Consider the following 27,376-nt stretch of genomic DNA (forward strand, 5'->3'; position numbering starts at 1 on the left):
GTATGATGAGTGCATGATGCTTGTGTGGAAGAATGCCAAGTCTCAGGAGAGAGAAGAAAGTATTTATGGGTGAAAGGTCATACTGTGAGAGTACAAGAGAGAGCAAAATAGAGGCGAATATAGCACGGTTTGGTAAATCGAGGTGAAGACTTGGCTGTTTATTTTTTTCAACCTTCCTGCAGGTTTCTGATTTCTTCAAATAAAATATCAGGGGAAGAAAAAGTTGTGGAGTCAGCTCTTGTCTTTTTCCTTTGCAAGTACAGAAATGGAGATTTGACATCTCTCTTTGAAATTCTGTTGTGTCTTGATGTCTGGTTGAAACTTCAGGTGTGACATCTTATTACATGTACACACACATGTAACAGTGATAATCTCAAAATATTTGTACAGATGTTACAAATTACAATTAATCCAACATTTCCACTTATATTATCATCACAACAATCTTGGAAATAGCTAGACAAGGTACTTTTTTTATTCTTCCCATTTTCCAAATGAAAAACTGAGCTGCAGAAACTCTGAGCAGCTCAAGCAAGTTCACACACCTAACACTAGTATCCTCAGCCTCTGATTGTAGATCCCATATTATTTCACTACACATATTCAACACCCAGGAGGGCTTTAAAACAAGCCATTGAGTCTCTCATTACTTCATTTTTACAGAAAGTAAGAGAGAGACTTAAGGGTATTTGTTTATTCCCATTGTCTGAGAATTCCAGATGAGCAATGACACAGGAGCTCATTCAGCTCACTGAATCCGCATGCTAGTAAACCCTGATCAAGACTCTGCTTTGACAGGCAGCTTAAACCCATAGCCCCACCTATCTGGGCTGAAGAGTTGGACAATGCTAGTCTCAGAGTCCTATACCCATGGGACTGCAGATCAGCTACAGCACCATGAGGAGCTTGTAGAGATGAATGCCCCTGAGACTGAGGCAACATCCCCTCAGAATGTGGAGGTGACTCTTGTCACAACTCCAGCAACTTTCAGGGAGATGACAGCTCACACAGAAGGAAGCTCACATGAGTCACAAACCCACAGCCCCAGAATACTAAGCAGTTCTCTTTCCACCTGATAGCTGGGGTGAGCAGAAGCCGTTTCCACTCTCTATTTTTTCTTAACTAAAAACAAAACCCGAAAGATCACCCTTTCTGAGCTTGGTGGAGACCACATATTTGTGGTGAGGAAGTAGAATGGGCCTCCAGACACGTGGCCCACATTGTTTCTCCTTTTGTGTCTTACTAATGAGAGCAGTTGTATCTGTCTTCACTGTCAACTGAAGATGTGAGGAAAGGGGAAAAAGGGAAAGAGAATAGAGGAAGTAGGTAAACTGCATAGAATATCACCAGGATCCTCCTTTGCAACAGGAATTTATTAAATGTGGTTGGGAGTATCTGGCTTCCCAAGAAAGCACAAGATACACCCTTAAATGATTACAAATAATTATTGGGAATATAGTTTCCTTTAAAGCCAGCTTGTCACGTATTTTCTGCAGCCTTGGCAATCTTAACTTCTCAGTATCAGTGGGTTCTAAAACTCCTATTCTCTCTAAGGGATCTATTTGGAAAATGAAAACTTGTTAACCAGGGCTCTGCTCTTGATAGATGGATACCACAGTCATCCATGGTCCAAACTCTGGAAATTTTCCCAGTTGCCCTAGAAATTTACTCTGCAAATCTGAGACAGCATGCCAACAACTAAGGGTGGTGAACTCTATCATGTCTGTAATGTGCCTTTTCTGTGTTACTTAAGATTATTCAGTTCTGCTCAAGAAAGTAAGAAATGTAAAGAAGATAAATGATACTGGGTAGAGAAACAAGGAGCTTGTGAGACAGGTAAAATTAACATCATGTTTATAGTAAGACTAAGTGGATTAATAATCTCTGAGTCATGGGGGCCATGGACATAGAAGACAATGTGTGTACTGAGCATTGAGGAAAGGATGATATTCACAATGCATCCATTTGCTTATGGCATGAAACATGAAACAGTCAAGATACACTAAATATATGTGAACTGTGTGAGACTTAAAAGTATTTTTTGTATGTTTTTTATTGTTAAATGTATTCTTAAATCAGTCACCCACTGGTGATCCCATTCTGGCCTCAAAATCCTCAAAAATGCAGAGTCCACAGCTGCACATCAAGCTAACTAGTGAGCTGCAGTTAATGGCCAGGTAGATTTGTGCTTGAGTCTTTCCAATAGAGCAAGTGTGCTATTGACCCAGGCACCTTCTGTCTGCTAGTGCAGAGATTCAAAAAACGTCAACTGAACAAATGAGTGGATCCTATTATTGAGTTTTTTCTAGAGACACTTTTGAAAATAAAACCACAGGCTCAAGATGACCTTTGACTGAATAAATTAACCCTGGAAAATCTATAATTGAATAATTTTAAAGGGCCTGGAGGATCTCAGAACAAAATTTCAAGGAGAAAAAATGAGCTAGAAGAAGATTCCATTGCTAACTGTGTACCGTGTTTCTACATGGCCTCACCACAGACCCTGGTTGATGTTGCATCGTGGCCGTCTTCATTTGATTTTCATTCCATTATAATTTTAGGGTCTTAGTCGTCTCCTATGCTCACCTTTGAGAAAGATCCAGAGAAAGGGGAGTTTTATGTGCATGTGTGTTGTATGGGGCATTCTAGAAATGGGGCTTACGTTTCTTTCCCCTACTGTGAGTGAGATGCTGTATCCACACTGTTAACTCCTTCAGAAATCACTATATGTGTTACCTGCATTTTTGGATGAAGAGACTGAGCTTCAGTGAGGGTAGTAACGTGTCCTAGGTATACATAGGTAGCAAAGCCAGAATTTAATGCTGTGTCCATCTGATGTCCCCCAGATCATTTTACAGAAATATTGTCCTAAAGAGAAAGAAGCTTACAATTGTAGAAACATGAGATTTTTCTAACACAACAACAACAACAAAAACACAGGCAAACACCAGACACTGGAAGAACATTGCAACCATTTCCAAATGTTATTTCTTAGAATGAATGAAATTAATTTTTTTTTAATGACATGACTTGGTATTCTGTAAAGGATAAAACATCAGATGAATAAGTCTAAAGTAGCAGTAAAACGTTTGGTGAATTCACAGTTAAAATGGAAATAAAACTGATTTAGTAAACTTGGAACACTTTTTTTTTTTTTAAACCATGGGCTTGGTAGGGTTTGGCTCATCCTCTTGAAGAGGAAAACCATTTTCTCCAAATTAATTTCTTGAAAATTCAGCTGTCCCAGCCTTTCAAGCCAGGAGGTTAAATTGATCTGATCAATACCAGAGGCCTCAGAGTATCCTGGCCAAGGTCATAAATGAAACGGGTTAGATAATTTTAAATCTGATATAGTAATCCTCAGGGGCAACTGAACTGCCCAAGAATCATCCCTCCATTCATTTCTGCTCATTTAGGCATCAAGCAGATTTCTGTAGAGAGATCTGGCATCTCATGCTGCCGTTAAGGCAGATGAGGAGAAATGGAATGTCACAGTGTCCTGGGACTCTCTGCCAGCAATCTGTCCTTAGTATCACCCTGAAATATGCTGAACCAGATCAAGTACCAGAATATTCACAGATGTTCAGTTCAGTTCAGTTCAGTCGCTCAGTCGTGTCGGACTCTTTTCGACCCCATGAATCGCAGCACGCCAGGCCTCCCTGTCCATCACCAACTCCTGGAATTCACTCAGACTCACGTCCATTGAGTCAGTGATGCTATCCAGCCATCTCATCCTCTGTCGTCCCCTACTCCTCCTGCCCCCAATCCCTCCGGCCCCCAATCACAGCGATATTAGGAAACCAAAATAGGTTTTCAAGGAGAAAAATGAAGATGTATCTATTTAACTTTAGTTTCATTCAGCTTCATTCATTCACTAAAACGATTTGTTCACTCATCCATCTAATCATCCCTCCATGCACCCATCCATACAACAAATATTTATTGAGCACTTATTATGTGTCTGGTGTTCTGCTAGACTTGAACTAGAGTTTAAAGACTTGTGTGGTGAAATAGTAGCCACTAGCCACAGGTGGTTATTGAGTACTTGAAATGTGGCTGGCCCAAATTAAGATGTGCTGTAAGTGGGCATGGAACAACAGACTGGTTCAAAATCCAGAAAGGAGTATTTCAAGGCTGTATATTGTCACCCTTCTTATTTAACTTAAATGCAGAACACATCATGTGAAATGCTGGGCTGGATGAAGCACAAACTGGATTCAAGTTTGCTGGGAGAAATATCAATAACCTCGATATGCAGATGATACCACTTTAATGGAAGAAAGCGAAGATTAATTAAAGAGCCTCTTGATGAAGCTGAGAGAGTAGAAAAGTTGGCTTAAAACTCAACATTCAAAAAACGAAGATCATGGCATCTGGTCCCATCACTTCATGGCAAACAGATGGGGGAAAAATGGAAACAGTGACAGACTTTATTTTCTTGGGCTCCAAAATCAGTGCAGATGGTGACTGCAGCCATGAAATTAAAAGATGTTTGCTCCTTGAAAGAAAAGCTATGACCAACCTAGATGGCATATTCAAAAGCAGAGACATTTATTTGCCGACAAAGGTCTGTCTAGTCAAAGCTATGGTTTTTTCAATAGTCATATATGGATGTCAGAGTTGGACCATAAAGAAGGCTCAGAACTGAAGAATTGATGCTTTTGAACTGTGGTGTTGGAGAAGATTCTTGAGAGTCCCTTGGACCGCAAGGAAATCAAACCAGTCAATCCTAAAGGAAATCAACCCTAAACGTTCACTGGAAGGACTGATGCTGAAGCTCTAATACTCTGACCACCTGATGTGAGGAGCCGACTCATTGGAAAAGACCCTCATGCTGAGAAAGACTGAGGGCAGGAGGAGAAGGGGGTAACAGAGGATAAGATGGTTGGATGGCATCACTGACTCAATGGACACGAGTTTGAGCAAACTCTGAGAGATAGTGGAGGATAGAGAAGCCTGGCATGCTGCAGTCCATGAGGCTGTGAAGAGTCAGGCATGACTTAGTGATTGAACAACAAAATGAGTGTGAAGTACATAACAGATTTCAAAGACTTATTATGAAATAAAGGCAAAATATCCCCTCAAAATTTGATATTGATTATATGTTGAAATTTTTAATATATTGGCTTAAATTAAAGTATATTTTATAATTAATCTCATGTTTCTTTTTACTTTTAAAATATAAGTAATAGAAAATTGAAAGTATATATATGGCTTTCAAAATATGTCTATGGAACAGCACTCTTATAGAATATTTGCAGATTTCTTCCTGCTATTATGCCTTTTGGGGGACACATATAGGGTGTTTTTCAGGGAAGACAGTAAAATATAAAGGCAGACGGTGTGATCCATGGTGGTTAGGTAATACTTATAGGTCTGTATGTGTTTGCTCAGTTGCTCAGTCGTGCTGACTCTTCGAGACCCCACAGACTGTAGCCCAACAGACTCCTCTGTCTATGTAATTTTCCAGGCAAGAATCCTAGAGTGGCTTGCCATTTCCTACCTCAGAGGATCTTCCCAACCCAGGGATCAAACCTGCGTCTATTGTGTCTCTTTCATTGGCAGGTGAAATCTTTACCACTGTGCAACTTGAGGAGCCCCATTTCTAGCCTTGGTGAGGGGAGTCATTAAATTTTTGTTCTGAAAACTTTCCTTTAGATGCTAAAAATCCAGATCCAATGTTCTGGAACTGAAAAAGTACAGAAAATTTGGGATGCTGAAATGTTTGCCACTCTGGTATTTCCTGCGCTGTCATTGGAAGGATGTCCTAGTTTCCTGAATATCAATAGAATCCTGCTGGCACATGGGGACAGTAAAAAAAGATGGTATTGAAAGAAGCGAATTCTTATGGAATAGGTTGTTTGACATGATGATGTTATGGGAATTAAGCAATGCTAACTTTGATCTTGTCCCCCTTTTTTGAAATAAGACATCTGGGTTGTTTTATGTCTGCGTTGACCTACTAGCAGGAAAATAAATAAATAATTTGAACTGTAATTAGGTTGGGAATAACATCTAATGACTTAGGGAGTTTGTAAGATTAACTAGTTTTGGCAAAAAATTCTAAATAAATAAAAGTTAGAGGGCTCAATTCCAAGCATTTTTTTTAAATAAAAGTTTAATTAAAATGTAATTTAATTTAAAACATCATAATATTCCCAGATCAATGAATTTAGTGGCTTTTCTTCTTTCAAAAAGCTATGTAAACTAAAATGGGTCCCTTCTTTTTTCTATTATTCACAAGTGGTACATGGTTTATAAGTTCCTTTCATGACCATAACCATGCCCAGTCCCCTCATCCCTAGAGCAGTGAGAAGAGTATGGATGAGTAGTCTGGCCCTCGGGAATGACTGAAAACCACACCAAAAAACTTCTCGTGCAGGTCCTCAGGCACACAAGTGCTCTGTGTCTATCCATGTCCAACATGATTCATGATGGAATTAACTTTCTCTTGCCTAATGAGCTTAAGAGAAGATTGTGAAGTATACTTGGGGGATTTATGGGAGTGAGAGACTTAAAAATATGAGTATCATGACACTCAAGGACCTGTCAGTGACTACTGGGAAGAACACAGCAGCATAAAAAAGAAAAAATGGGACATGGGGGTGATTTTTTTCTGGTATTGGAAAACATGATGCCATCAACACCAGATATTATAAGAGACAGATGGCATGGCAGATGCTCGGGAAAAAAAAAAAAAAAAGACTTACTACTAGGTGAACCAGAAAAAAATAAACAAGAAGGACAGAGGGAAAAGTATACAAGTTCCCCTCTGTTGTCAAAAACATCTTCCCGTAGCTGTAAAATGTCTAATTGCATTCCACAGGATTGCACATTACAAAGGCAGTCTCACCGCCTTTCTCCACTGATTGCACTTTTGGAGTTTATGGCCATTCTTTTGAGAAGACTCATTTTTGTCTACTGGATTTCTAAGGAAGAAAGGAAGGCAAAATCTAATTTGATCCATGATGCTAAAATATTATGAGAATGCTACTGCTAATTTTTCTCTGGCTCAGTTGCTTCCATCTGATATTCAGAACCTAGATGAAACTCACATAAGTTTATTCTAGAAATGTTCCCACTTAATATCCTTTCATAGTTGCAAACCAGGTGAATGGGGTTGGCACGTTAATAAATTAAAATCAAAGTTGTTTAAAATAAGTCTTAGAAAGCTGGTCTGTGTTCTCTTGTTGGTTCCCCAGAATTTAATATAGGTTCCTTGGCAAAATTATAAGTTAGGGTGTGTTATGGGTCTATGGACTTGACAAGGAATGGTTGAAACCAATAAAGATTATCTATAAATGCTAAGGGTTTACTGTGAAGCACACATATAGAGAATAGTGCCAACATATATAGATTTAATATACAAAAATTCAGCAATATGCACTTGGAAACCACTGTTCCATCACTTATATTAGACAGAAATGGATGCAACTGAGCCTAAAATTGCCAATGTGAGTTGCTAAAATAAGAAAAGTATGTGAATAATATTAAAACCATTGCCAAAAGGAAAAAAAAAACAAAACATGTCTGGGAAAGTATCTAGTGATGATTTTGTCACTGTATTTGGAGATGAAATTGAATAACTAAAGGCTATTGAGTAACACTGACTAACAAATAACTACTATAGCTACTATAGGGTTTTCAAGGGTAATTTTGATTATATGTAACATTTACTTTTCTGTATTGTTTTCAAAAACCCTAATAGGCTTCCTAAGGTAGACCCCATTGTACACATACAATTTTCACTAATACACATATACATATGATTTACAAAATCATTGCAAAAATGAAACTTAATAACAACATGGAGTTCAGACATAGCTTAGACATTTTTTTTTTTTTTTTTTTTTTTCCATTTTAGAGGAGAAAATGCACCCAAGATCACCTGGCAATCCTTGTCTATTCTATTCCTTATTTTCTTCTTTTTATTCAGTTTCTTCTCTCAGTTGCCCAGATCAGTCCTTTCCTTTGTTACAGTTAAGTAGGAAAGGCTAAATGTGGAGAATGAGTTTCTAGAGGCTAATATCAAACTAGCCCTTCCATCTGGCTCATCTTGGAACAAATAAGTATACTGTTTAAGGATACACACTTTCTACAAAGCTAGTGAGACATCACAGGGAAGCTATTTCAATCTGGAACAAGTCCCACATGGAGACTTGCCTACAGTGTGTCTCTGCTAAGTTCTCCCAGAGGAATAAGCCCTGGGTCTGATGCACCAGCCAGGAGTGGATCTCCCTTTGGTGGGGGTGGGGAGAGCAGGCTATATTCCAGCATAAAGTGGCTGGTTGCCACAGAGCTATGAAATGCCATGTTCCTTGACCCTATCAACAAGTGCAAATCTCTATTTGACACCCTTTGTTAGACTTCCAAACTTGGACAATAACTCATGATAAAACAGCTTCCTATTATGCTTTGTGGAATTTTCTGTAAGAAACTCAGAGAAAATATAAATATTTCCTGATTCCAGCAGAGGCTGGATAATGCTGCAGTTATACATTCTATCAGGCTGCAATCTGTTTTTTTTTTTTTTTTAATGTTTTGAAGCTCCCTTCTAATAATGTCAATACATAATCTGTGTTTATACAAGAGACACCATTATCTTATTAGTATCATATAGTTTGTCTCCTAATTGAGAATATCCTCCTTCTGTAGGTATATAATGCAGATTATAATGTTTTCTGTTTCAGAGACTTGTACTTTATATCCCTCAGATTAAAGATAATGGTAGAATGGGCAGAATGAGCCCCCCCCCAAAAAAAATGCAAAAAAAATCCCAGATGTTCCTCTATCCTGTACATAGCATAATTGCAAAGGACATTTTTCCTAAGAAGAAAATAGTTCACTAGGCACTTAAAATGGGAAGTAATTTCAGTCTTTAAGAGCTGCCACTAAATGGCATCTTACTTGACAATTGTGCTCGCACGACAGTGTCAGTGCTGTTTTAACGTGGCATTAAGAATACTGTGACATCATACCATCCTTGCAATATATACTTCTAACATAAATAAAATGTTTATGATTCACTTTATCAAACACCTATTCTTTGCTTTGACAAAAATATGCATTTTATGTCATTTCCACAGATAATTTCTTGAATTTCCAACAGTGATCTTGCTTTATAATAAACTTCTAATTTACTCAAATCAAAAAAGCAGAAAACTCTAGCAAAAAATAAGATAAAGAAATATATATTTTAACCATTTAACTGTGGTTGAGAAAGAGATAAATGATAAGGAAAAAAAGTTTCCATAACTTTTTTTTTTCCAGAAATTCAACCTACAGAAACATATATACTTCAATCATTTACAGCTTCCATAACTTCTATAACCCTCTAGCAAGAACAAACCTTTACAGAACCTGACTTGTTACAAGACCCAGAACTACTTTTTGAATCATCAAAATTAAATTTACCTTTAGTGTAATTTTATGTTATGTTCTAATTCACTAAATATGTATAAATCTATGTCATATAGTAAGCCTTGAATAATCAAAGTATGTTTTTTTCCTTTCTTTTTCCCAAATATCTTCATTCTCATTTACCTTAGGTATGTGAAAATTCATGTGAGCATAAATCTCAATTAACTAGAACCTTCCAAACTATATTCTTTCTCAATTGGTTCCATAAATAAACACAAATTGAAGAAAACCTGGTTTTAGGAACATTCTGAAAGCTTTCATGGGGAGATGCTTAAATTGTCTTCAAACAGTTGTAACAGAAAGAGGATAAAACACTGCAGCTCCTTGAGACTCAAAAACCAGACTGTAACGAAGAGTTTCATTTTGAAATAGTCACTCCTGTAAAGACTCTGCTCACAGTAGCACTTAGCACTTATCATTACAGATTGGAAACTAATCAGACCTAGAGTCATTACAAAATAAGAAGACCCTCAGAGAACTCCAAAATAATGATGGCTGGGTTATAAACTCCCCTTCCAATTATGTTTATTGTTTTAGTTGATGGAATCACAGAAGTGAAGCAAACCTGGAGAAAATGAGCACCATAATGGCAGGAGCCACACTCCCAGGGAGGGCTTTCCTGGTGGCTCAGATGGTAAAGAGTCTGCCTGCAAGGCAGGAGACCTGGGTTCTATCCCTGGGTTGGAAAGATCCCCTGGATAAGGGAATGGCAACCCACTCCAGTATTCTTGCCTAGAGAATTTCATGGAGAGAAGAGCCTGGTGAGCTACAGTCCGTGGGGTCACAAACAGTCAGACATAACTCAGCTACTAACACACACACACACTCCCAGTGCCTGCAGATGCTTAAAAATTAATTAAGATGCAGCGTGCAGAGCACTAACTTTGCGGGTAAATATGAAACTGAAAGATCAACTGGAAAGGTTTTTATTTTTCACATTCAATCAAATAAGTTTGAATATATTTCATTTCCTACTGTGAGTGGAATAAGTCATCAATCTAGAATTGATAACTCCGTTGCTGCTGCTAGGGTCTTTTATTAAATTTCTTCACTCACCTTCCATGGGGGTATTACTGTCCGGTCGATTTGCAAAAACTACATCCACATACTCGAGCTGCAGCCTCTGGAGAGAGCCCTTCAGTCCTGGGAACAGAAGCAGGAAAAATCTCAGAAAGTCTAAACATGAGCACTATTAGAAATTGCTGAAGTTTGCTTTCCTTCAAGAATTTACTTTAAAAAAAGCATTGGATTAGTTTCAAAAAGACATTGAATACAGTGATGTGTTCATTGGCCCCTAGAAATGTTTAAAAATATATCAAGGATTGACATTGTCCCCAGCAAAGAAAAGCCTTAGAACTTTCTCAGCAGTACTGGTGCTTACTGGAAACCCACACTTGGTAATGACCTTTCACAGTGGCTCCTGTGTGGCTGAACCTAGAAGCAAAGTTTAGAACAAAGAGCAGCCTAGAAGTTTAACTTCTTTCTTTTTGAAAAATGCAAGTTAATGTCACATTTTGAATTGCTTAATAGGCTTAAAGTGTGATGGAGATATATTTATTGCACATCCAAAACATAAAAATTGTCTAAATCACAAATAAATGATTGACAATCTCATCTTAATGTACACATGGGTTTTAACAGGAATAAAAGGGTTGGCACATGAAGGTTTCACTCAACATTTTACTAACTGAAACAAAGTTTGGAGAACCTATAGCTGAATCCTACCATTTCTATTATTCCCCCTTATTTTGAGAAGAAACAAAACCACTAGAAGCTCTAAAGATTTAAGGGGTAATATAAAGGAGAGAGTTAGAGTTTTAAAACAAGTCAAACCAATAATTTATGTCTCAACTCTAACCACGGAGTCACATTACTATGATTACTCAGAAAAAAAATTAATTTCAGTAAAATTAATACTTCCCTGAAATAGGATGTATTGTATACAATATTATGCAACCAAAAGGATGACAGTGTTCAAGAATTACTTTATCTCATTTCTAAGAGGCACAGCACTTCCTTATCGGCCTATTTAATTCCACAGGAAGACTGGAGGTTTTTCTTTTTATTATAGGCATAAAATTAATTGCATGTTAAATGAGGCTCTTATAAATTTAAATCTGGCTCATTTAAATTTGATTTTTCAAACTGGTTTATTGGCCAGCCACAATTACTTTTCTGACAGGAAAATGGAGTGCTTGAATCCAGTTCCGGAAATATTTTTTCATTCATTGAGAAAGGATTGATTGTCTGTGATGGTAGCTTGTTAAGAGAAGCTCTGGTGAAGAGATTAGGATAGACAGGTATTGTAAGGTAAGGTCTAATGCCTATCCTTAAAAACTGTGGTGACCTTCATGCTTGGGATATTACCAGCTATCTCAATAGGCATCTTGAAATTAAATTTACTTTAAAAAGCATTATGATATGAACCCCCTCTGGAAGCAGTTGAATGTATGGAGGAAGTAAGGAGAGGAAAAGATAACCAAGCAAACAACCCACCATGCTTCTCTGTCCATGAGATTCTCCAGGCAAAAATACTGGAATGGGTTGCCATGCCCTCCTCCAGGGGATCTTCCAACCCAGGGATCGAACCCAGGTCTCTTATGTTTCCTGCATTGGCAGGCAGGTTCTTTACCACTAGTGCCACCTGGGAAGCCCAAATAACAGGGTATCCCAAGGTCTGAAAGGTTGGAAATCTGTACTCTAGCGCGTGATCCCACTTGCTATCCCACAAAGTTATTTGACTTGTTTTGTGTGACTTGGTTCTCTAATCTGTAGTGAAGATAACAATACTTATAACTTTCAGAATCACGGCTCCAGAGAGCAAATAAAATCAGTTGGCAAGCACTTGGTAGGTTTAACAGTCTGTAGAAGCGAGGTAATCATAACAGTGGTGCTCACATCTGGAAAGGTTCAGGATAAGCGGTGCCAAAGACTAAATGCCAATTTTCACTGGACCTCCTTGTTTGAAAAGGAAGTCATTCGTGACAGTTCTGGCCCATGCCTGGCACTGGAAACAAAGTTCTCCTTTCTGATGATGGTCTTCCACCTCTGTGTCTCTTCTTAACAGCTTGGCCAGGGCTAAGAGTAACTAGGAGAAAAAGCTATGACTGACTTGACCCTGTTGAAATGAGGTGTGATCAGTGATGATGTAAGTGTTTTTCTTCAGTGTCCTAATCATGTACTGAGTCTCAAATTGACTCTGAAACTGTGGCAGGCTTTGGGTGTTTAAAGATGCCTGGATGTAGTATTTATACTTACGGAGCAAACAGTACATATTGAGAGCATTTGTTGGTATAGGTCCATTGTTCAAGGTAATAGTGTGTATCCATAAATAATGACACGGAACTTGATATAATGACAATATTCTCTGTATTCAGTCATTCCTCATTTCTCAGTTCTTTCTCTGGAAAGCCTTTTTTTTTCTTATTTTTTAATATTTAGGCCAAGAGTCAAGAGTATTCACATAAGAATATAAGAAATGATGGGTTGCATCCTGTCAGTGATCCACTGAGTCCCTACTCTGACCTTGAACTGAAATAAAAAGAGGTTGTGTTCCCGAGAGGCACCATCCCCTCACTTTGGAAATCTTCGGATTTTACTCCACATGAGAAAGCAGAATGTTGGTGAGGGGGTAAGGAAATGAGAGTTAAGCCAAGAAAATGATGTTATCAGATTTGTGTTCTGAACTGACACCTGGCTGCTGAGAGTGACCTGTGAGGGGCCAGAGAGAAAGCAGGGAAGGAGACCAGGAGGTCACTGCAGCAGACCACGCGTGGACCAAGTTGGTGAGAAGTGTTCATGTTCAGGAAAGTTGTATAGGTAGAAATAAGAGGACTCTAGGTGTGCTGAAGACGGAGTGTGGAGCTGGAGGTATCAAGGAGGACTCTTAGATTTTTGGCCCGAGTATGATGTGACTGTTAGTAAATGAAGTCACAGGAGAAACATCAGTGGTGGGAGCCACGTTGTGTCTGAGCAGCACATCAGTCAACCCCACGGTGCTCTTGGCAGGTGGAGGGGCCAGTCTGGCGTTCAGAGGAGAGGTGCACGTGCAGGTGAGACACAGAGCTTGGGACTGGCTGCGTCTGAATGACCCTGCCAAAGTCTTTTAGCCCCCTTGGGCTTTAGTATTCTCATCTTTCCAAACACAAAATGGAGCTAGACAATCTTTCTATTTCTATCCTTCATGTGACTGCAAAACAAATCAGGTAGCCCTGCCTTTTTCTATTTGGATGCTTTAATCTTGTAGCTAAATTGTAGCAACATAAAGGCTTGCTAACAAGTGTCTTCTTGAGAGCCATTTAGAGTTTATCTCCAATAAACAAATAGTCATGTTCTATTTCCACTGAGCAAAAATTTGTTGAGCTTTGACTTGGGGCCAAGTATTGTTTTAAGTAGGTGTGTGAAAATGCATTAACCTTGGCTCCAGAGGGGCATCTAAACGGCTAATCATAACCTAAGGACATAAGTGTGCTCATGCACTGAATGTACTTGCTTGTTTATTTATTTTTGGCCATTCTGGGTCTTCATTGCTTCAGCCTTTCCCTGGTTGTGGCAAGCAGGTGCTATTGTCTAGTTGGAGCATACAGGCTTCTCTTTGCAGCGGTTTCGCTTGTTGCCGAGTACGGGCTTCAGCGCATGGGCTGAGTAGTTGTGGTGCATGGGCTTAGTTGCCCCATGGCATGTGGAATCTTCCCAGACCAGGGATCAAACCCATGTTCCCCAAATTGGCAGGTGGATCCTTAGCCACTAGACGAGCAGGGAAGTCCAAGAAGGCACTTTTGACATTAGCCTGTCCCTTGGCAATAACACAGTATCTGTGGGAGTGAAAACAGGAGCAGGAAAAACGTTTCCTGCTCTCGGGGAAATGTTTAGAAGTTAACTGGAAATTCCTCAAAAGTCCACAGGAGGATAAATTATGTTATGTAAAGAAAATAGCTTTCAAGTGATTATAGTAAAAAGAAATCGAAGTTAATCTCCCTTTTAGGTTCTGAAGTTTAACAGGAACTGCATTGTTCATAAGGTGAAACAATTCAATTAAACCTATTTCACAGGCATCTATAGAAATATGCTCATTTCAGACATTAAGCAGGTTGGCAGGGTTAGCAGTGGGTCATGTGTTCACTGTGGCAAGTTTAACTCGGCAGAAATAAGGCCGTGAGTAGTTTGGAAATTCTGCAAGGCTTCTATTCAAATATGCTTTGTCATCATCTTCTACGCCTATAGTGTTTTTGTTTTCCTGTCAGGCTTGGAAAAAGATGTTGCCTTAAATAATGTACACTGCTTCTCCATTTAATTTTCCAGCTTCTCATCAAACCTTCAGTCATGATTTGACATATGCTTCTTAAAGAAGACTGTCCTGTGCTAGAATAAGTGGCTACACCTCCCATTATGACACATGATTATTTGGGGTGGATGATTTGAATTTACCATGAACATGGTACATCAGAAAGGAAACCTGTAGTGAATCCATTTGTTAAGAAGTTTATTCTTTAATTGAAAATTATCAATTATCTCTTTTTTAAAAAGTTCAGATTGTAGGGCTTGACATTTGCCCTTCATTAAAAAGTCTTAAGTGGAGCTTTTTAATATGTTTTTCCCCTCTTACTCCTAAAACAGTGACAATGGGTTTGTGTTTTGAATCACATAACAAAACTGTTGCTTACCTGAAAGGCAAATACAGACAGACACAGCTTTTGCTTGTAAAAGCAAATAAACACTTTACTTATGATTACAGTTTGACTTACCAAACTATTTCCATTCTTTCATGTTAGATACTAAAGAGCTTTGATCTGCTAAATTTTAACACTGGCACAAATTTGAGTTTAATGAATGTTTGTGGAATGAGTAAATTAATAAATAGACTTTCAGATCCTGAGTGGATCTGATCTTGTGATTCCAAATCAATATAGTATAGAATATTCCAAATGAATATAGAAGTGTAGAATATATTCATCCCTTCCTTGTGAATCTAAGGAGAATGTTGTTTCTAACTGGATCTAAATCAAGGACTTAGGGCTTGTTGAAAAGATCTTTCGTAGATTTTTTTCAAAACTGCATTATACCCAAATTAAGCTAATTTTATACTCTAAAAAATAACTTAGGTAGCCAAGGTCATCCAGCACACAGGTGGCCTGAGCTCTATAAGAACTGGACTTCTGTCTCATTCTTCAAAAGTACTTCTCAAATTTAATGTGCATATGAAACTCCAATCTTGAATAAGGTCACCTTCATCGCAGGACAAGTCCCAGTGAACCCCAAGGATAACGATCCGTAAACCTCTTCAAAATTTATTTTGGGTCTAGAAATCTCATGTCCCTTTTTTTTCTTTCCTGTAAAATTCACTCAATTCCCTAATTTCAGTCTGCCTAGAAATATCCTTTGAGCTGACTCTCCTGTACTCGAGAGTATTTTCGTCTTTGGCTGACACTGTAAACTGCAAAATAAAACCAACAGTAAGAACATTATAATAATTAATCCCAATTCTTCTTCAATCTGAAAATTTGAAATTTTTTATTATTTTGAATCTGGGTCAGCTTGAATTTCAGTTGAACTGGTTTATCCATCCTGAGAGATTAGTTCCTTAAGAGAATTCCCAATTTATTTAAAGGGGGAGAAATTTTAAGGTATTTCTATTAAATTGTATGAGGCTTGAAGAAATATGACTTTAAAAGGAGAGAAAAAGAGTTCTGAAATTATTCATACACACTGGGACATATTAAAGCAATGGAGATTGAGTGAAAAGACAGAAGGACAACTTCTCTATTCTTTGTCTCATTGATTTTCTATTTCTTTGTTGATTGCTATTGTAAACCACTTTCTGAATCTCTTTTGGAATCAATTAGATCAGAAAAAAAAGAAAAACAAGAACTTTCTAGGCAGCACATTGCCACCGTATCTGTTCAGCTTGGTACACAAGCTGAAGACTTGGATTTTTCTTATTGACAATCTTTGTGGTGTATGACATACATCATTGGGGCAAATACTAGAGCAGGAATGGTAACAGGTTGGGGAGGAAGGCTGGGTTTGACTGTACAATGTCAAACTGGACATGTGACCTGAGAAGGGATTTTGTTTGGGGGAGGGATTTGGAAGCTTTCTCAAGAGCTAGAAAGTGGTCATTCATCGTGGCAGTTTCAGAATGTTACTTACTTAGTGTCTTTATCCATAGAAGGAACACTAGTAGGTGCATTATTAAGAATGATGATGGTGATGATGATGACAAAAATAACATTTACTAAGTGTTTATTATATGACCGACACTGTGCTCTATGTGAATAATCTAAGTTCAATCCCTAAATAGTAACCTTGTGAAGCAGGATATTTATAGACCATCTTATAGTCCAGGAGATGAGCCTAAGTGAGATTAAGTAACTTGTACAAAGTACCCCAGCTCATTAATGACAGAGTTGGAACTTGAACGAATGTTGATCTGATTTCAAAACCCAGATGCCTACAAATATACTAAAACCAGTTAGTGATCAATACATATATTTTTGTGCTTATAAGTAAATGTTTACAGGTAGATAGAGAAGTCAGTATAACTACAGGGAAAAGTAAGGAAGGATTGTGAAACTATGGAATGGGATGAGGTGAGCAAAGGGAGGAATTTATTTTTTTATTTTTAAAGTAGTGGGATTAGAGTACATCTCATTTTTTAGGGTGATTTTAGTATTTCATAAGTGAGATTAGTTTTAAAAAAGGAGAAAAATCATTTGTCTCGATTAATTATGCATATAAGGGTATAAAAATCTTGAATTTTTATGAAATAGTTCATGAACTAGTGTAAAGATATTAGAAACATATGGCAGCCCCTTTAAACATATTTTTCATTTACACTGATACATACCACAACTTGATGAACTTTATGCTAAGTGAAAGAGGCCAGTCACAAAATATTACATATTCTATAACCTCATTTATATGAAATGTCCAGAATTGGTAAATCCATGGAGACAAGAGTAGTTTGGTGGCTGCCTGGCCTGTGGGAGAGCGTAAGCAGGGGATAAGAAGTGACTGTAAGTAGGTATCAGGTTTCTTTGGGGGGATATGAAGGTGTTTTAAAATGAAAGTGTCAGGGGAGTATAATGTCCTCGGTTCTGTCTCCTCTCAACAAAAATTTGAAGCAACGGACATTAAAGCCCTTGGCGCATCACAGTTCTCGGATAGTGTTATAGCTCCCTCAGTTTTATTTAGAAACTACAGGAAAATATATCCTCGAGGTGTGGGGGCATGCCAACCCAAAAGATGTGAAGAGAGAGAAAGAGAGAGAATGTGCACGAGCGTGGGAGAGAGAGAGACCCCCGGCCCTTTCGCTCCTCTTCTTGTATGTTTTTCCTCCCCCTGGGCCTGCCCTATGTAAACTGGGCTAGCCAGGAGTGCTGTTTGTCCCACCTGAGGTCCTCACTCTGGCCCTCGACCTTCCTTTGTTCTATTTTCACGGGCTTTTCCCTTCCTTGTCTTGTGGCCACCGCCATTCTGGACTCCTGTTTCCTATTCTAACTGCCTAACAGCAGCATGGTGATGGCTGCATACTCTGTAAATATTCTCAGAGCCAATAAATTGTACATTTGAAATGGGTAAACTTTTAAGGTATATAAATTATAGCTCAATAAAGCACTGTAAGGAACCTCATGGAAGTGCTTTATTAATAGCATAGTTGTAAAGAAGAATGCTAGAACATCCAGTCATTTTCTTTTGAGTTCTCATTCTCCCCTGTAATATTATTACTTCACCTCTCAGGAAGAAACATATGGTTGATTGTTGTTCTTCTCATAGAGACACTTTTTCCCCTTCCAGTGTGTTTTGAACTTATTTGGTTGATACTTTTCTTGACCTGGCAACCCACCAATGAAAATAAAATGGAAGCAGCAGTGCTCACCTTCAATAATATGTTTTCTTGACAACCCTCTTTCTGTTTCAGCTCTGAGAAGAAAAAGAAGCAAATGACTTTGAGTGGGGTGTGCTTTTTTAAAAATTGCTGTTTCAAAAGTACAAAAGAATAATGATTCTTGACTGAATTGTTAATGCTATTCCTTTTTCTTGGCAAGTCTGTACCATGGCAGGTTGGGGAGAGAAGACTGGTAGGCAGTACATCAAGAGGCTTTGGAGACCTCCAGAGATGAATTAGCCACCACTGTCGTCATACCATGTAAATAACAAGTCAGCCATGTATGCCTGTCCATATATAATTTGACACTTGACAAACGGCTCAACCTTCCCACTGTGTTCTTAACCAATCCTAAACCAAACAAAAACAAAAAATATGACATCAGTTTGTGAGCTTACTATAAGATTGTTAGGCTACTGATAGCACTGACTTTTCTGAAAAGGGAAGTAACTTCGAAAGTGCCTTTTGCCTTTCAAAAGAAAATGAACAGCTATTTTCTTTTAAAATGTGATATACTGAGTCTTCTTTAAATTAGTTTTTCTTGCCTGGAGAATCCCAGGGACGGGGGAGCCTGGTGGGCTGCCGTCTATGGGGTTGCACAGAGTTGGACACGACTGAAATGACTTAGCAGCAGCAACAAGAAAAAAAACTTTAACTAGGACTTTTGCCTGCCAAGACCATTTTCAAACTCTAGACAGTTAGAAAGAAATGTGATCCTTGAGTTTTAAAGTACTGAAGAATTATTTCTTTAACATCTATACCTTTGGCAATCGCTTTTTAAAACACAGTAGTCTATCATTCACTTTTGGTGGTTTATATTAGATAATATTGCATGTAGTACTCTGCTACATACTGGTTCTTGCAGATTATCATATTTCCTGTTTATTTCTAAATTATAGGCAAGGTTTTCAGTTCCACTGCAAAAGCACCAAGCAATGGCACCATGAATCAGAGTACACAAAATATAAACCTACATTTCTTATAGGTACCATTGGTTTTATTTTTTAATAGACTATAATAGGAATAAAAATCCAAAATCCATGTTTCTATCTTCATATTCATCATAAACAAACTCAAAAACAACAATAAAATATGAGTGTGTTTTCATTAGAAGATTCCCCTTCAATTTTATCTTTAACCCTTATGAATTATAGGGAAGTAAATAAGGTTTTGTTTGTTTGTACTTGTCTTCTTTTTTTGTTGAGACTCCATGAAAATCTCTGAGATTTCCATGAAAAGTATATGAAATAGCCTGCTATTTTCTCACATGTTTGTCCAAGAGGCCAGTCTTCGAAGACCTGCTGAATAATGTAATCACCAGTTCAAAACCAGTAGGCCCATCAGAAGCCAATTCAACTTGTGAAATTTGTTCTGTATCCCACAACAGGGAGAGGACCACTCTTTCACTTAACCTGACAGAAACTGATACAGTCAGCTTCCTGTTATTCTTCGATGAGATAGTCCTTTTGATCAGCATTTTCAGAGCCCTCTGCAGAAATGATCAGAGACTTACACGTGGGGCCAGGAAAGATATTTTTATCACTGCTTTCTGTAGAAGTCTGAGTTTTGTCAGATTTAAGTAGCTTTTCTTCTGTGATGCTATGTGCTTATTTTCTTTGCCTGAAATTTGAACTCTATTTTGGAAATGGTTCTAAGTATGAGGTTGATATTTGAAAATCTCCATGAATCACTTAGTAACAAGTGACCACATGCTTTGCACTAAACTACTTTGAGGGTAATTTGCTAAAAATTGAATCCTAGGCTAATTGCAATTTCCTTCAAGTAAGAAAAAAAAAATCTTTCTTTCCAAACCAATTAACTTTAGTGTGTTAGATGTAAAATGGTTGCCTAAAATAATCAAAGCATGAACCACTAGTTGTTTCCTGTCAAGTAGAGAAAGAAAGACATTTGACTTACTTTCCACCCCAGTAGAGTTTGGTTGTTATGACCAGGCTGGACCTCCTATATGTTGAACAAACACAGAGAGAAATATTTAAAAAATTGATGGTTATACTATTAAGTCATATTATTATTATAGCACTAGAAGTAATTTACTGTACCTCACATTTTGAAACTGGTGAAAGGATAAATTTGTTCATTCATGTCATTGAAATGAAAGGGCAAAGGGAAGCTGATGACTGAGGACTTGAAGTCAGATCCTAGAGAAAGAGGTCTGAAGGGAAGGAAGCTTTACCTGGAAGACCCGGGAAAGGAAGGACCATGACAACACATAGGTGACTGGGTGGTAGGAAAGCAAAGGTGAGTGGTAGGCATGGAGAGTCAGGATGGAAAGTGAGAAGAGTAAGCAAAAAAAACTTAAAGGATGGACGGCTTTAGGAACTCAAATAGACAGCCACTAAATACTCACCAAGCACCTGACATAGTGTTGATTGATCATGAACTTTCCATACACCCCCTGCCAAAGACCATGGACCCTAGTGTCTCTGAATTATGACTCTTTCCAATGGGTTGGAAAGAGTCATACAACCAATTGCCTTCACAGGAAAGTACCAACTACATGGAAATAGAATAAATTTAATCAATAAATATGAATACAATTTCTTCCCATTCAACTTCTTATTAATTGAGAATGTTATTTTAGGAAAACAACCCTAAAACCCTTAACTCAAACTTCCACCACTTTATTCCTAAGGGAATGAAAGGTGGAAATCTTGTCAGCAAATTCATTACCTCTTCAAAACCACACCCAAGGGCAGGAAATGAAATTGCACTATTGTGACTGGGGAATATGAAATATGTCTTGAGAACTATAGTCATATAATTTAAAATTGGGAGGTAGAGCTCAATACAATTTAATTTCTCCAGGTGTATAATTTAATTGAACTGGCTGAGGGAAAAAAAGGCATTTGAGATTCAAAGGTTAAGACCAAACTTTGAGAGTATTTGAAATAAGGTGTTTATTAATTCCATCAGCTGTAGAGTCAATGCCTGAAGCCCTTACACATAAAAGACTAGTATGATTAATGATAACCAATGGGGAATGATAGTGACAACTCTGATAACTTGGCTGCAACAAGAAAAATTTGTAGAAAATGTCAGTAACCCCATCCCACTGAAGTCAATTCCCTGAAAAGTAATTCAAACCACTAACAGAAGGTCTACAGAGATATACATCTGGAAATTACATACCCCAAAAGGGCGATTGCACTTTCAAGTTAATCCATCAACCTTGTGATACCTAGTATAATAGCAATCTGCCACGGGGAAGTTGGGTCTCCTTCAGCAAGTGTTCTCAGAACTTCAACAAAAAGCTCTGGATGGAATCTTATTAAAAAATGAGTGCAGCCTTCTGGATTATTCAGAGCAGTTGGTGCTGCAAAAGCCATGCATTCTACCCTTAGACCACCACAGACTTATTTTTCCCAAATTAGGCTTTCTGTAAAATGTTTGGCCTCCATGGGTGTGCATACCAATATTTATGTTCAAATACAAGAGTAGACAACAACCCGATGAATTATCATGGACTTCAGGGGGGCCTCTAGAGCAGCTGTTCTGAGTGGATGAAGAATGACATTATGAGGATTTCACATTGATAAAGCACAGCTTCCAAGATTCTTTTGTTCACCTTATCTCCCTTTATCAGCACAATGCTCCGTGAACAGTTATGCCATCCATTTTACAGGTGGGTAAATCGAGGCACAGCAAAGAGAAGTAACTTGCCCTGGACAAAACAGCTAGCAAGTGGTGGTCTTGGGACAAAAAGCCAAGCAGCTGAAACCTGTGATGTTATGGTCTATCTTTTCAACAGCCTCAGGTGGGTGGCTGTGAACTGTTATGACCTGATGTCAATATCTGTCTCTTGGGGATAGCCTGAGTGTTTATTTGCAAGATTGAGAAGCATTTTGTGAAAGATGCATGTTAATCTATTTTCTACAGAATGTATGTAAAAAGTTTTGCAAAGTATGATGAGTGATGACCAAGTGTTCTGTGGATGCAGAGGGGAGAGAGTTACTGCGGCGACACTTCCGCTGCATCCTCAGGTGTGCTCTGGCAGCCTGCACCTTGCTGTTGGTGTCACTGGACATTACTGGACTCATCTCCAATCACAAGTGTCTGTTATAGGTTGAATTTTGTCCCCCACGAAAGATATGCTAAAGCCCTGTCCCCCAGTACCTCAGAATGTGAGCTTATTTGGAAACAGGGCCACTGCAAATGTAATTAGTTAAATTAAGATGAGGTCATGCTGGAGTAAAGCGGGCCCTTTATCCAATATGACTAATGTCTTTATAAGACACACAAACACAAAAGGGGAGAATATCATATAATGAGAGGCAGCATTGAACAGCTGCAGCTATAGTTCACAAAATGCTAAAAGGCAGCAACCACTAGAAGCTGGGAAGAGGTAAGGAAGGATTCAGAAAGAGAATGCTCCTACCCAACTATTAATTTTGTACTTTTGGATCCCAGAACAGAGAGAATACATTACTGTTGTTTTAAGCCACCCAGTTTGTGGCACATGGTTACAACAGTCCTATTTGAGCAGTGATGGATGGGTCGACATTCTGAGTGAAATGGTAACTCAGGCAAGGTGGGGGACTGGGTGGGGATGTGAATCTTTTTCCGTATTTAAGGTTGAATACAATTTTCTCTTCACACTCTTACAGTCCCTGGAGTGGGGAAAGAGAGGAAGGGAAAGGGAGAAAGTAGGTCACCAAAGTTCATTTGTTCATATTTCCAGGAACTTCCGAGTTTCCGTTTCCACTTATATTATAGAACTGTTATCTGTTATTTATTTGGCCATCAGCAGATCTTATACAAGAGCAGAAGTGAACTCCAACTCAACCAGTGGTCTTTGTTGGTCTTTGCCTGAGTCTGTACTCATGCTGGGAAAGAAGTGGCTACTGGGGCTGACACGTGTAGTGAAACAGAGGGGGTTTGCCGCTCCCCAAACATTATAGCATCCCTCATTACTACTGGCTTTGCCTCTACAAGGTGATAGGATGCCCTGTAACCCCTCAAGCACAGCAGATGAAGCACTTTCTTGAATGTCCAGATAATAGGGCTCCTGGCTAATTGTGCTCAGACAAGAAAGTTTTGGGATATTTATCCCAAGGGTTTCTTGGGTCATCATTTCTTTGCATCCAGAGTTGTTAATAAGATGAAGAATGCACATAAATACATGTATGGAGATAATTAGCATTCTGTGGCTGGCTTCCTTCACCAGATCAGCACACAGGGCAGTCAAAAACCACAAAATGCTACTTAATTTTATACACAATTATCTCATGAACATCCTTTGCTCAACCCATGGTAATTCATTGTGATCAACGACGAGTTAATTTTTGAAGCACAAGTAGTGAGCTCGCTAATATTTACTTTCAAAGCACTGTAAATTATTTCTTTACTAAGGACTGAATTTTCTGACAGTCTTTTTGGTCACTTGTCATGCAACTTTATTTTCTCTTCTCTGGTACAAAATAGTAACAACAGTCTTTTTAAAAGGCTATTAAATGAGTATGGTGAACACATTACCTCCAGCCTTTCTTCTTGATGATGCTCCCCAGAATCACTTCAGCCCTGGAAGGGAAACAGATAATGTCTCAGGATATAGTATCCTGGAAACGCAAGAGTCAATCCAAACCACCAGATCCCTTCCTTGTTTGAACTGTCAGTGCCTACATGTCCCCAAAATAGAAGCCACTCTCGGTTGGTAGCACAGTTTCTGCTGTTTCTGCTTATGCCTGCAGAATCTTGCTCCTGGAGCATTCCAGAAGCACCTGCCAAATCCTGACACTCTGGCAGAGGAGAACGCCTGTGGTCCTGATACTAGGAAGCAGTGGAGTCATTTGGCAGTTTGGCGTTTTTGAACCACTGATACTATATGTAACTGTCTAGCTTGGTGGTATTCAAAGGGAGTCGAGGGTATCTTTCTGATGGCCATGGTCTCCAATTGTGACCAGAGAGGATAGTGAGACCTCATGCTTTTCAGACAGAAAATACTGACTCCCAGGCGATCTTGCAGGGTTAAAGAACCCATGTGTGGCTTTAGATGTCCCAAAGCCACGGCTGCAGGTGCAGTGGCCTACAGAAAGAAATGTCCTGGGTTCGAGTGACAAGAGTTGTCAGAAGAGCAGGATATACGAAGTCATAGGAGACTGTCCTTCCTGCCAGGGACGCTGGTCGTGGAGAGTTAAGACTCTCTCTCCATCTTCTCCCCCTCCACCTACCCCAGCTGGGACCCAAGCTTAAGGATACTAAAACTTTCTTCTAGGTTCCTCCCAGTCAGACCAACATTGTGAGAAGCTGGTGGGCTCTCAGAGGCTTTGTGAATGGAGACCTCAATGTAATCAGCACATTGTCCATTAGCATCCTGTAGAGCAAGTCATCACTAATTGTGATTTGTCTTAGCTGAAAAGTCCTGTCTTTGTTGGAGTGTAGCTGCTAAGTCACTTCAGTAGTGTCCGACTCTGTGTGACTCCCATAGATGGCAGCCCACCAGGCTCCCCCGTTCCTGGGATTCTCCAGGCAAGAGCACTGGAGTGGGTTGCCATTTCCTTCTCCAATGCATGAAAGTGAAAAGTGAAAGTGGAGTCGCTCAGTCGTGTCCGACTCTTAGCGACCCCATGGACTGCAGCCTTCCAGGCTCCTCTGTCCATGAGATTTTCCAGGCAAGAGTACTGGAGTGGGTTGCCATTGCCTGGCAATAAACCCTGAGATGGTTTAGCTGGGGAGCACGAACCAAGGAGACACACACTGACATTACCTCAGGGTTCCTTCCCCCTGTCTCTCCTGCAACCTTGCACTTCACAGTGGGAACCTATCTCATTACACACTGACCAACAATCAATAATTAATCAGGACCAATTATCCTTCACAACAGGAATACAAACAGAACTCTAACAGACTTGTTAATCACTCCCTCTTTTTCAGCTTTAGCCGCATTTGGTAATAAGCAGGATTCAAGAAAAGAAGAAAACGCTGAGATAAAGTAGGAAAACATCAAGGATGTGGGCTCTGAACCTGCCTGATAGTCCTTGAACATAGCCCTGCCCTTGAAAAGGAGGAAACCCAGGCTAGCAAAATGCACTTTTACCAGGCTAGCAAAATGCACTTTTATCAAGCAGTGATGAACTTGATTCAGCAGTTTGTTATTCTCATCCAGAACGGGAGGAATTAAGCAGGTGATTATGCTCCTCAGTCCTGTTAGAGAATCGCAGAGCTGCTCCAGTAGCAGCTTAGATGTTTAGTTTCTTTTCTGCATCGGTGTTCATAGCAGGAGGCCAAGGCGGCCACTTCTGTTGAATGTGCTTATTGTGTGGGACCAGAGGGTGTGGACACTGAAGACACAGTACCCATGTGCTTTGACTTATCACTGAGCCCTGTCCTGGAGCTCTAAACCTGTTCTAGGGTCCAGAAGAAGGTTGTAGCCAGCTGTGACTTCTCCAGAAAAAGAAGTGAGGCCTCTTCGCAGCCCTGTCTGTCCTCAGCGTAGAGCCTGAAATGCCCTCTTATAAAAGATATTTGGTTTCTTGGCATCTTTGGGAATCCCTCCTTTAATCTCTGCTTCCCTGCAGAGAGGATGTGCCTGTTCTCCTCAAGGTTGAGGAACTATGTGGGGTGGTTATAAAATGAAAGACTAGCTTTGGAAAAACCATGCTGGAATCTGCTCACTTATATTAATTACATTCAGCTAATATTTATGGGGCTCCACTGTGACCACTATGGTCACAACCACTTCTGCCCCTCAAGAACTGACAGACTGCGGCAATCGCTTCCAGTCCTTTCTTCATACAGGGACCAGGGGTGGGAAGGTCTGGGTGGCCAGAGGGGTTCAGAGATGGTCAATAGCCCCAGTTCTGGTGGAGGTAGGTAAAGGAGGGAAGAAAAGCAATGGCATCAGCATGTGTGGGAAGGACAGACCCTTCTCACCAATGTGTCAGCAATGGTCTGGGGGGAGTCTCTTGGGCCCAGAACTGAGACATGAGAGAGGCATCAGGCACTGACTTACTTTCCAGCAGCGTAGACCTCAGCTGTATCAAAGAGATTCACTCCGCTCTCATATGCGATCGTCATCAGCCGTTCAGCAACCTGCAAGAGGATGTGAAGGTCAGTCGGAAAAGCCAAATGCTTTACAAGCCTGGGAAGCAACTTGGACTCCTCTGGTGGTCTTTAAGAACATGGAAGTCTCACAGACCAGTTTTATTTTTCTCAGTTGTATTAAAGAAAGAAAGAAAAAAAGAAGATCCAACCAGCCTGAAGATGGTAAAATCACCCCTTCCCTCAGACCTATACTGGGCACTGAGGGATTTCCTTCAGTGCTGAGAATACCCAGCCACCAGGAGCACAGTGAGGCGGAGGGACTTGTGTTTCTCACTCTGCTTGGAACACCTGGTTTGACAACATCCTCTGTGGCACTGGAATCTCTCTGACCAAGATGGTCGTTTGTATCCCTGGTGACTTCATTTCTCGTCTTTCTCTTTTTCCCAAGCCAATAGGTTCTGGCAGTTGGGTAACTCTTGACCTGAAAGCTTGTGCCTTTTTTTTTCCCCTGGAGGATCTGCAGACAGTGCTGATGAACCAAAAGTTAGACAGAGCTGGGACTGCTGGAAAGCTCCTGTCAGCTCAGCACAGCCCCAGGCACGGTCACAGAGTGGCCACCAGCCACAGACACTACATGGAGAGGAAAGGCTGAGTGCACCAGCTCCTCACAGGTCAGCTTGAGACTGCCAGGCTCCTCACTCCTTCCTTTGTGCTGCTGAACACGAGTGGCAAGTGTGACAAAAGAGCATGGCAAGCAGCTATAAACTACACCTTGAGGGATGGTTCTGGAGGGACAGCAATAAACAATGCTGGAGAAAGGACATTTTTTCATTTTGTTAATAGACTTATTAGTCAACTGAAAAATTACACACCTCACAAATAATTGAAATTGATTTTTACATTATGTTTTTCATTGTGGGCTAAGGGTGCTTCATCAGTATTTCCAAGATAATCTCTTTTCCTATTTTTTCTTTTAAGTGACATACCTAGAAAACTGTCAGGCTAGCACAATGCAAATCCTTTAGAATAGCAGCTAAAATGTTATTGTGTGTGTACTTAGTCTTGTCC

The 27,376-nt window shown here is 39.5% G+C and overlaps 1 protein-coding gene across 1 annotated transcript in view; it reads right to left on the reverse strand.

Moving 5' to 3' along the window:
* Nucleotides 1-27,376, reverse strand: part of KCNAB1 (potassium voltage-gated channel subfamily A regulatory beta subunit 1) — a 469,491-nt gene that overhangs the window by 51,653 nt on the left and 390,462 nt on the right. The window contains exons 4-8 of the mRNA XM_052636474.1: nt 26,277-26,356; nt 23,801-23,845; nt 20,225-20,269; nt 18,299-18,342; nt 10,477-10,563 (exon numbers count right to left, since the gene is read on the reverse strand). Coding sequence (XP_052492434.1) covers nt 10,477-10,563; nt 18,299-18,342; nt 20,225-20,269; nt 23,801-23,845; nt 26,277-26,356 — 301 coding nt within the window. The remainder of the gene's footprint in view (nt 1-10,476; nt 10,564-18,298; nt 18,343-20,224; nt 20,270-23,800; nt 23,846-26,276; nt 26,357-27,376) is intronic.

The sequence above is a fragment of the Budorcas taxicolor genome, chromosome 1, assembly GCF_023091745.1.
Source record: "Budorcas taxicolor isolate Tak-1 chromosome 1, Takin1.1, whole genome shotgun sequence".
Lineage (NCBI taxonomy): Eukaryota > Metazoa > Chordata > Mammalia > Artiodactyla > Bovidae > Budorcas > Budorcas taxicolor.